The following is an 11,866-nucleotide window of genomic DNA, read 5'->3' as shown; positions in this document are numbered from 1 at the left end:
TCCATTCCAATCATGCAAAACACTACCCCTTTTGCTCTTGGGAAGCTTAGGTGGACCTTTGGGAGATCCTTTCATGACTATTCACTCATTCAAGCTATAGGTGCAAGGGATCCACTCATTCAATGCATTTTTGGCGTTGTGGAACACACAAGAGGTCATAATATTGCATGGTCATGGAGTTTTTTCCTCACCATATTTGCACGGAAATTAAGGCTTATAACAGGGAGAAGACAAAGGAATATGAGTCAAAATGGAAAGAATAAAACTCCAATATAGGGTTAGTGAAAAGGTTACAGCTTAAGGGAGAGAATAACTCCAATAGAGATAGGAGAGAGAGAGAGAGAGAGAGAGGCTATAGAGGGTACAACCTAGAGGTAGAGGGGATAGCAGGGCACTCAGGAGCTAGTGTAGGAAGCTATAGCCATGAATTCAAGGGAGAAATATTTGGTCCAAAGCAAGAGGTAGAAATGTAGGAGGGGGTAAAGAAATAGGGGGCGTTTGTAAGAGGATTAACCAATAAGCACTGTCTACATTGTTAAATTACACGCGGCGCAGTGGAATAGATTCACACTCAAATCATATTGATGATATTCCAATGGTGAATCTAGATGAGATCTACTTTGACCTTTTGTTGCTAAAGGATTTGTACTGGTATCCAATGCTGATTTGAACCTCATAGGTCCTGAGAGAATGGAAATAGATGTATCCCATGCTTGCATGGATCAGCCTCCATGTTTGATCATACACATTTGGAGGTAAGCCCTTAGCATGAGGCTTCTACATGAGCACAGAGTAATATTTATGATGTACATGCATCACATTTATGCATGGATTTGAGTTTATTTTGCCACAACAATGATGCAGATACACAACAGGAGATCAATAGTGACCATGTAGATTTGCAAGTAAGTACTTAGTATGAGGATTTCACATCTCCTACAGCATGCAAAGATACATGCCTTAGTGCATCTGGCTCCTCGATTGGTTTCATTCAACATCCACCACTAGTGCTTGTAGCTTTGGCATGGAGCATATCATGTCCTTGGACTCAATTTCCTCTGGTTGTGATTAGTAGATCCATCCTCAAGACATCTTATCATTGGCTCAGTTATGCTATAGTGAATCATGCTTAGATTTAGTTATCACCATGGCTTCACATCATTATATCATCCCTCCACATAAGGACATTTATGCATCATTGAAGCCCTTCCCCAATGGTGCATCATTGTAGTCTTGCCCTAGTGTAGTGGAAATTATCAAGTTTATAGCCATAGATCAACTTGGGGAGCCCCATTGTTCATAGCATGAACTTATGGCTGTAGTATACGATCCACACTTGATGCAAATTAGTGGTGGGATCGAAGACTTTAGATCTATGCCAATAGTAGCATTCGATAGCTTACATGCTCTTTGCTATTGCTACGTTTTTTTGTTGAGTTTTTCATCTAAGTTGGGCACTCCCCTTGGTATCTAGTGTGTTAATGAACAGTATTATACTCAATATTAATCATTGTGTGTTGAGATATATACCTATTTTTAAAGATTATTGATTGTTTTCCTTCATAGGTCTCCACTTCAATTCACAAATTCCACAGATCTGCTATAAATACACAAGTTTGCAGTTTGGTTTTCTGATGATATTATTTAAAGTAAACAATATCAATATGTGGGCATTTTTGTGGTAGTTGGACATACCATGGACCTTTCATTCCAATATGTGGCACTGAGTTGGGTTGTTTGACATTATATATTATGAAAGAGTTAGAAAGTTACATTTATGAACATAGCCTCAAACATTAATTGTGTCTCTCTTTCTAGCTTTGACTTTTGAGTTGGGGGATCCATTGCTATAATGTTATCAAGTTTAGCTCCTTATCCAAAGGCACAACAATTCCAATGGTGTTTGAATTATTATACCATTGTTTAAAATTACAATGCGCGCCTTCTACCCAAGAGAACAAACAACGCAATACAAAATACTTGGAATTCGATGTTGAAGAGGCTAACCTCTTTGTGTTAAAATAAATTTGTGTCAACTCATTCAACTTTGTTTTTTGTGGTGTCCATTTATGCAATTAGCCGTGTCCACCACATGTACCTAACCCGCACACAAGATTGATGCACTAGAACAATCAATCATGGCAAGCATTATGCCTTGAGTCTTCCATTCCAAAATGAAGCATATTTGGCACAAAGGAACAAAGATACACAAGGATCATAAAAATATTCCAAAGCACTAGTCTTTAGAAGCTTATTAACACAATGGAACACTTGAAGAAGTCGTAGATGCATGTCATTGTTACATACGTAATAAGCTATGTAATACTCCATGCTCTTTGTAGAGTTACATTTTCAACTGTCACAATTTTGTTGAAAACTAAATGGTTTTTAACTTTCACCCCATTTGCACGTCTCAAGAAGATACATTTAATCCATTGTCTTGATTTGTTGGATGCTTAAACACAAGTAGTGACTCCATTTTTGCAAGCTCTCTCTGACTAAAGGTAGTTACATATAATATTTTTAAGAGATGATGAATGCAAGAAAAAGAGGCCATACATGCATGCACGCCTCAAGATGATGATTGCTGCTGCTGGTTTTTTTAAGAGCTTAAATCTTATGTCCAAGTCTAACATTTTTTTTGAAATGCCATGATATTGGAAGCATGACCTAATGACCACATCAAGTTACCCTAACACCATAAACATAAGGCAACCTTTCAAAAGAATCACATGGAAGTTGTCTTTATATAGGTACAAATATAGATGTGTTACAAAATGACAGAGACTTCTTATATGACATGGCACTCAGTTTTCAGTGATGACGGGGTTCTATCTAAGCCCTCAACATGAGTGATCTTTTAGGTGGATGTCTGCCAAGGTGATCATGAGAGAGAGAGAGAGAGAAACCCGGGGGGGGGGGGGGGGGGGGGGGGGCACATGCGCGTGTGCACACCCCCAAAACAAAACATCCATGCCCAACACATAGCTGATCCAAAAAGTAGAACGCAACCCCCTACACAACTGGGGGGAGAGAGAGAGAGAGAGAGAGAGAGAGAGAGAGAGAGAGAGATGTGCACACTCCCAAACATGCCCCACACATAGCTATCCAAAAAGTAGAATTCTCTTCAAAACTCTCTTGGATTATGTACAGTTGATTTACAGCTTTCCGCTTTCCACGTGGTCTAGTTAAACATAATACACTTGACTGATGTTGAAAACAGTTTCATGTGGGATATTTAGGGTTGCACTATTCTCCCAACAAATCCTACGCAAAAATGCATACACATAGTCAACTGCAAACTTCTTCAGCAGACTTGAGTCCCTCTTTGCTCTCACGATGACATCTCCAAGAATGCGAACAAAACATCCATGCCCAACACATAGCTGATCCAAAAAGTAGAACGCACCCCCTACACAACTGGAGAGAGAGAGAGAGAGAGATGTGCACACTCCCAAACATGCCCCACACATAGCTATCCAAAAAGTAGAATTCTCTTCAAAACTCTCTTGGATTATGTACAGTTGATTTACAGCTTTCCGCTTTCCACGTGGTCTAGTTAAACATAATACACTTGACCGATGTTGAAAACACTTTCATGTGGGATATTTAGGGTTGCACTATTCTCCCAACAAATCCTACGCAAAAATGCATACACATAGTCAACTGCAAACTTCTTCAGCAGACTTGAGTCCCTCTTTGCTCTCACGATGACATCTCCAAGAATGTGAACAACACCAGCCTCTTTAGCTTCATGTAAGAACTTCAGATCGTTTTCTTCCTCCAATCCTTCCATTTGGCAAGCAAATCTGACATGCTGAACCGGTCTCCTTTGAGATGGCACCATTGCTGTGGACCTTTCTGAATCAATTGAGTCGCTAGCAGATCCTTGCATGAAGTTTGAATTGGATGAAGTTTCAGTTGGGATTCTAATGGAGGTCTCCGGGTGCGGAAAATCAATTGAACTTGCTTGTGATGGATCTATAGAGTTCCCTTCTTCCGAAACAGGTGCATCTTCCAAAAGTGCAGTTTCTCGAATATAATAACCAAGATGCTCTAGAAGGCTCTCCTCGAATCCATCATCCTTCTTGTGCAGATCTGTATATCCATATCTTGCCACACAGCGATATAACCAGAGGTCTTTTGGGCCTATACGCCTGACGAGGAATCTCTCATCCTGGGGAACAGTGCTTACTGGAAGGTACTTTATGCAAACGAAGATGACAACTGAATGTATGGCTGGTAAATGAGTCATGAAATGAGAAAATATTGTCGGCACACCATGTGCTAATTCTGTATAAATAAATCCAATCCCAGGGACCCTTACAAGTCCAAGGCTGGGACCCAAACCCAAAATCCAACCCATGGACACCTTATTGTGCATCTCAAATTCATATTTTTTCAGGGTGCCATAGTGCCAAGAATACATAACAAGTAAGAAGACACCAGCAATGGCTAAAGGTACCCAGCCACCCTGAGTAAATTTGAAAAGCATGGATGAGAAGAAGATCAACTCCACGGTAAGAAAGACGGCAGCAAACATTATGATGTATATCAGCCTGGTTCGCCAAACTAATAGCATGACTAGAGTCATGAGAATTGTTGTTACAATCATGACAAGCACAACAGCAATCCCTGTACAAAGAAGGTCCATCAGTATTAAATTGATCAACAGAGTTGTATTGAAATATATTTCTTTGAAAACGCCTGCTGAGTAACGATGTAAGAAGACTCACCATAAGCATTTCCAATTTGGACAGTCTGTCTGAAACCAGCAGTGATAAGGATGGACAGAACCATCAAAATCCAGTTGATTTCTGGTATATATATCTGTCCAGGGAACTTCTTTGAAGTATGAATCACGTTCACCCTTGGGAAGCAACCAAGTGCAAGAGATTGCTTGATGAGGGAAAAGGTAGCAGAAATAGTTGCCTGGCTTGCAATGATAGCAGCCAGTGTTGCAACTCCAAACATTGGCCAATACACAGAATCTGAAAACACAAATGCCAAAAACCTCTTTTCATAATTTTTCTTTTTGCAATGAGAATAAATAAAACTATCAACAGCAGTCATCTTTAAACATGAACATAAAGATGAAAACACAAGCCATGACGTAAGGATCATCACCAGGGATTGACTCGTAGAAAGCTTGCTCGACATCACGAGGAAACCTTGAGAGATAGGCAGCCTGGCCCACATACGAGGAGAGCAAACACGGGAACACCAAAAAACCAAATGCAAGCTGAAAATGCAATTAAATCAGACAGATCAGAAACTTGTGGCTCCACAGCCTCCAAATTTAGCCACTCTAATATCCAGCTATTTATAATAGAATCACTACAGCAAATAGTACACGGTTTAAAGAGCTTTGTAACCATCCAGTACAATCTCCAATAGAGATTAGGATCATCTTACAGGCAGTGCTATCAAGACTCTTTCATGGTGGCTTGCTGCCCTTAGATTCCCTCAACAGTGGAAGGTGGAGACAGTTTTTTCAGGCTCCCCTATTTTTGTAGATTTTGTATCTGAAACCTGACTCCAGTCCCCTTGGGATAGACCTATTTCACAGCTGTACTGACAGTTTTTTTGGGCTCCCCTATTTTTGTAGATTTTGTATCTGAAACCTGACTCCAGTCCCCTTGGGATAGACCTATTTCACAGCTGTACTGTTAACAAGGTCTCTTCCCAGGCTTGAAAGATATTGGGCCAACAATTCTGTCTCACATGTCCGTACATGTCACATTTCATTGCTGCATCTGGAGTTGGGACGTATTCATGAATACTATTCCAATTACTTGGTAACTTTTTTTGTGGCATGTGGTGGCTACCATACAGTCTTCACCAAATTCTTGACGTGTCTAACATTCATGTATGCACACATTATTAGTCATCTTTCCATTAATATCAACTTGATGCATTGGCATGTTGAGGAGATAGACATCTAGGAACCTAGGTCACTTTTTAGAAACCTAACTTAATGGAATAGACAATTAATTCCATAGAGAGCTACAAATTAACCTTTTGAAAGTATATACCTAGATGAATCCAGGAACATTCCCAAACTCATCCTCTAAAAACACAACATAGTGCAGTTTCAATCTCATGATAGTCACTCACAAGGTTGAAAACCATAAACTCCATCATGCATAGCAGGGACTAGCTACTATGACATCCCCACTGACGTCATCAGCGCCCAACAGTGGGTGTAGACCATAGTATAAAAATATATTCTCACACATACAAATCCACACACCCACACATACTTGAGCATCCATTTATACAAAGTCTTCGTGCTGAGTTTCTGTCGGCACACCGGAGGTGAAGGGCAGACTCAGCCATGACGAAGGCTAGCACTAAAGGAGAAGGCTAATCAAAAGGTAGTCCAAAATCTCTTCATTCAAGCTACAACTGCTTGTGAAGTCTAAACGTTTTCATTTTAGTCTCTCCCCAACGAGCATCTAAATCTAAATCTAGCTGATAGGGCAACGCACCATTTAAGATAGAATTATCACAATACCAGCAGGCCGCAACTTGGACGAAAACTTCACAAGGTGAAATTTGCATGTCCGCTAATATGGCAGAAGCATATACCTAGATGAACGTATGATTAAAAATAGCTAAACCTTTAACCATATCAAATAACTAATTGAACAACGTCTCATTAATTCAGATTAGCACTGACCCATGAAAATTGACCTTTATTATGGGATTTTCCTTGATTGGTTAAAGAGTAACACTACTTCTCTGTGCCATCCTTTTGTATGGCCAACATCTTCTCTTCCTTCCGAATAGCTTGTATAACCTCAGAATATACCACTTGAGGTAGAAGCTGTACCTGCACGAGAGATGTATCTTGGTGCACGAAGATCTCACCAAAGACAAGAAGAGTTCACGGAAATGTGGGCAGGTTCCATACAAGCTTTGAAGGTTGGATCCATGATGCAACTCTTGCTCAAAAGAACCCTCTCAGACATCCATTATGAATTGCAAAAGTGGCGGAAATTCAAAAGCCTATGAAACAGCACGAGACTTCCATTGTTGTGCTATGGTTTAGGATTACGCATGCTAATCCATTGAAGGAAAATATGTTCCTAAATTAGTTTCATGTCCAAAAAGGACAAGGGCAAGAAGGGGCACCAAAAACGAGCCATAATTGGGTGTTCATGGTCTTGAAGAAGTAGAGTCCAAAAAGGACAAGGGCAAGAAGGGGCACAAAAAACAAGCCACAATTGGGTGTTTGTGATCTTGAAAGAGTAGACATAGTCTTCATGGATAGCCACCACAGTCCATAAGCTTGATCCAATGGTGGAGATGATCTTCCACATGGCGGTGGGTGTGACCATGCCAATTGCACACACACATGGTGCATGGCATTGAATTCTTGGCAGCTGCGCCCGCAAACTATTTTGGAACATTAGATCTAAGTAGATCTAATGTCTTACATCGGCTTTGTCGTGGACAGTTGCTGCACCTTGGACAGCATTGTGCAACATCGAATGCTCTGCCCACTTGCCTTCTTGCATTAATGTCTCTCGCAGCCGCCCCCCACTTGCTCTACTACTTTGAATTAGGGCCATTGGATCCAAGAAGATCAAGCGCCCTCATGCCTTAGCATTGAGATCGATTGAATCTATTTGCATCCAAGGGCCATGGCTGGCTCTGCCTGCGCCCAGCGTTGCATGGAGATGTTTAGTGCAGCTTTGTTTTTTAGATTTTTTTAAAAAAAATAAAGCATCATTTATAACCCTCCCTCCCTTTTTTCTTAGAGTTAACCTGGATGGAATGTTTGAAATTTTTATAATTGAAAATAATAATTTATTTTGAAATTTGTCGGGAAGACATTCGGCTTATGCATGATATGTTCCTCTTTTGCAACATACGAGACTTTAAAAAAGCACAAATCTTTTGCATGCAGATAAAATTATAGGCATATTGAATTGATTGATTTTGAAAAGAAATACCTGAACAGATAATACTGAAAAATGTCCCAAATCAGCATACAAAGCTTCAGAGCCTGAAAAACTTTACAGGATCAGTTAAATGCATCTGAATACAGGATTGACTTCATCAAATCCTGCTCGAGTTCCTCAACATACAGTTGCAAATTTACTTCCACAAATACCCTACCTGTTATGCTTAGAAAGACACCCCCAAGGGACACCCATGCTTTACGTTTATTTCTGATGAAGTACCGGATAGCATAAACTGGTGAAAATGCCTTTAACACAGAGTGGTCGTGCTTAGCAGTGTTGTATACTCCAATAGAACCAATCGCAAGGAGCCAGACCAAAACTGCTGGAGCAAAGAACCAACTAACTTTGTCTGTGCCAAAGCGCTGCACACTGAACAGGACTACTAAGATGATACAAGCTATTGCCACCACCCAACCTGGCAGAGACAGCAACAAATTTTAGAATTCATCAATTAAAAAATTTAGCGTTGCATTGAATACAAAACCAAACACTCACCATTACTGATTCGTGGATAGTTCACCTTGATCCCATCTACGGAGGAAAGCACTGCACCATGAAAGAAATTGTCAGCATCACCAAATCTTCAATGAAGTTTTCTCTTGAGAAAGATATCATGTTAAGAAAACGCATTTCAAAAGTAGTGCAGTGGTATTTTTGTGCTCCCTCCTTGCCCCTATCTTTGCCCCCCTCACTACCACTCTTTTCTACCTTTGATTATCCTAACCACAAATGACCCCAAGGATGACTTGATAAACTCATTCCAAAAGGCCAATGGTTACATGTGGGTGTATGCTAAGGAATCAAATATGCTCACAAGGTAGCAAACAAGTAAATCAAGCTACAGGCGGGAGCTTATGGTCATGGTAGAAGAGACACTTATGGTGGACGAATGTGGACTGTTTATTCTATGCAGCAGTGCACTATTCCCATGTTGTAGGTGAGAAAATGCTTAAGTAGGCGAATGCAATGGACTTGGAGAACTATAGCCCTACTTTATGGAGTCCAAAACAACTTACACAGACCTAGGCTTATTATCCATAGACATTAAAGGTGGGTCCCGTAAATTAGGCCACTTGTGTGACTGGATTTATGACCAAGGGACAAGGGAGAGGGTAACTCTTAAATTTTTTGTATATAAGTAGAGTCCTAGGTAGCCCACTAGATTTGCCTTTTTTTGCTCATTCATCTTCGTTCCAGCTCTTCTCCAGGCCATAAAATCTTGGTTCATGCGCAAGAGCTTATGCCATGCTCTAGCTTCAGCCTTCAGCTTTTGAATGGCACCCATGCATACACTTGTACTTTGATTCACTATACATTCCCTGCTGTTTATCTGCTTTAGGGTAAGTGACACATCAGAAAACAGCACATGTTTCTATCTTTTCCCAAGTGTATTTTTTGAACGCACTAAGTTCCATGTATTTGGGCATTTGGACACACGAAGAAAAGATGCATGCTGGACTCCCTTGTGACCTACCAAGCGAGAATCAATTATAGACATCACCTTACAAAGTTTATCCCTTAGAGAGGCGACCACTACACTTTGGCAGCTTTTGACCGGGGACCGTTCTTTTCAACCTACCCACCATTTTCTGGAGTTCAAACCTATATCAGAAGACCACCTCCCTTCCGTTTGATCCAGAATCTTCCTCAATAACTCTAGATCACTATGGCTTAACTGAAATGCTTTTTCAAACAGCCACTGAAGGGTTCCATGTATTTGGGCATTTGGGCACACGAAGAAAAGATGCATGCTGGACTCCCTTGTGGCCTACCAAGCGAGAATGAATTATAGACATCACCTTACAAAGTTTATCCCTTAGAGAGGCGACCACTACACTTTGGCAGCTTTTGACCGGGGACCATTCTTTTCAACCTACCCACCATTCTCTGGAGTTCAAACCTATATCAGAAGACCACCTCCCTTCCGTTTGACCCAGAATCCTCCTCAATAACTCTGGTTTAACTGAAAATACTTTTTCAAACAGCCACTGAAGGGTTCCATGTATTTGGGCATTTGGGCACACGAAGAAAAGATGCATGCTGGACTCCCTTGTGGCCTACCGAGGGAGAATCAATTATAGACATCACCTTAAAAGTTTATCCCTTAGAGAGGTGACCACTACACTTTGACAGCTTTTGACTGGGGGCCATTCTTTTCAACCTACCCACCATTCTCTGGAGTTCAAACCTATATCAGAAGACCACCTCCCTTCAGTTTGACCCAGAATCCTCCTCAATAACTCTAGATCACTATGATTTAACTGAAAATGCTTTTGTTGCTCTTCAAACAGCCACTGAAGGGTTCCATTTTTCTGCCGAGGTTCGAAACCCTCTCCTACAAAAGGGAGAGCCTTTAGATGTTACTTTTTGATCTACCGTATGCTTTTGCATCACCCTACCGCGGTAAGTCTTTTTAGCAAATAAGTCCATAGGGCGGATTCAAACATTACAGGGTAATGCCTCTTTCCAGTTAACGTCTGACCATGGGAGCATCTCCACTTTCTAATTCATCCTTTTGTCACTAGAAGCAAGGTAGTTCAAACAGACAGGCGAATACACGTGATCAAATGTTCAGTCTTCAGCCTCATAAGCCACAGCTTCAAGCAAAGCAGCAATAGGTTTTAAGATTATCTCTTCAATGGCTGACACATGTTCAAGGCACAGACAATCTTCACGTTCTTCTCCCATGTACCAAATTGAAATATCGTAACCCACAAAAAATACCTGAGATTGCGGGTGTCAAGACTCCGTCACCTATTAGCATGCAAGTACTAAAAAGAACCAATAGGACTAGAAGCCTTTGGCAGGATGGCTTTTCTTCCAGCCACCGCTTTATCTTCCCTTTTAATGACTTGTCATTATGTTCACGTCGACTGTATGTTGTGAGCGCCTGGTCTGTGGGATGCTGATTAGGAATCGTATTGACTTTCACGTGCCGGCAAATCAAAGAATAGAGTGCGAAAGTCCCTCCTGCATTGCAACATGCTAATTGCTTGAATCAAAAGAAGAATCTATTCTTAAAAGAAATCTCCTATAAAAAACATTTTGACCAGTCATACACTTATATTTCCGCTTGAGATGAATTTACGCGAATCAGCACAGGAATGTAAGGACATCAGAAATACCTTCACCGTTGTCATTTGCTCTCATGACTATGAACGTATACTTGATCAAGGGGATCATTGTCAAGGTGTAAATGATGAGAGAGAGCACTCCTAAGAGATTTTCTTTCCCACCAATCCCATCGGGAAAGGTGCTATTGTACACGTACAACGGGGACGTCCCCAAATCTCCATATACAATGCCAAGGCTCTGGAAAGCCAAGCGCAGAACAACGATTGGGGAGACCTGTATTGAACTTTCGAAAATCAAAACATTGCAAGCGAGGAAGAAAAAGAAGGCGGAAAAGCATGCAGCGTTTCTCGTCACGAGCTTTGTAAGACATTGTAGCATTCTAGGCATTTGCTTTGATTTGAGGCAGCTCGTTATCAAACAGATACAGATACAGAAGGCAAGAGAAAGCTTTTGGATAAGCTACAGCGACAACAGACCTTGCGGACGCCTTCAAAGCCCCGAACGCGTCCAGCCTCCTCATCCAAGGGCTTGTCGAGACGTTGGTTTAGCTCAAACATATTGCCGCTGGAGGGGAGGTCAGAACGGTCCATAACGATGGGAGTGCAGCGCGATGGAATGGGAAACTAAGGAGGAGAGGCAAAATCCGTCAACCTGGAGGCAAACTGTGCATGTTGTGAGGAAGTTGGAGATGAGAGATTGCAAAGTGCATTCCAGGAAGAGTATCGAAAGAGGAGATGGAGATGAGAGAGTAAAGGCGAAGAGAGGTAGCTCGTTGACGATAGAAAGACGACGACATGCTAAGTTTGTAAAAGCGCGTT

The 11,866-nt window shown here is 41.2% G+C and overlaps 1 protein-coding gene across 1 annotated transcript; it reads right to left on the bottom strand.

Annotated features, from left to right (window-relative positions):
- Window positions 1-3,502: 3,502 nt before the first annotated feature.
- LOC147904660 (potassium transporter 11-like) lies at window positions 3,503-11,866 on the bottom strand. Its single transcript, XM_087387838.1, has 9 exons — window positions 11,525-11,866; window positions 11,099-11,321; window positions 10,698-10,943; window positions 8,469-8,519; window positions 8,128-8,388; window positions 7,962-8,014; window positions 5,128-5,242; window positions 4,737-4,991; window positions 3,503-4,635 (listed from the first exon to the last, which is right to left on the bottom strand). The coding sequence occupies exons 1-9, from the start codon at window positions 11,636-11,638 to the stop codon at window positions 3,560-3,562; spliced, it is 2,394 nt and encodes a 797-aa protein (XP_087243964.1). The 5' UTR covers window positions 11,639-11,866; the 3' UTR covers window positions 3,503-3,559.

The sequence above is a fragment of the Dipteris shenzhenensis genome, chromosome 2 (assembly GCF_047967505.1).
Source record: "Dipteris shenzhenensis isolate YYH24624 ecotype China chromosome 2, Dip_SZ_1.0, whole genome shotgun sequence".
Lineage (NCBI taxonomy): Eukaryota > Viridiplantae > Streptophyta > Polypodiopsida > Gleicheniales > Dipteridaceae > Dipteris > Dipteris shenzhenensis.
Note: the sequence above shows the minus strand (reverse complement) of the source record. Positions and strands in the feature narration are given on the sequence as shown.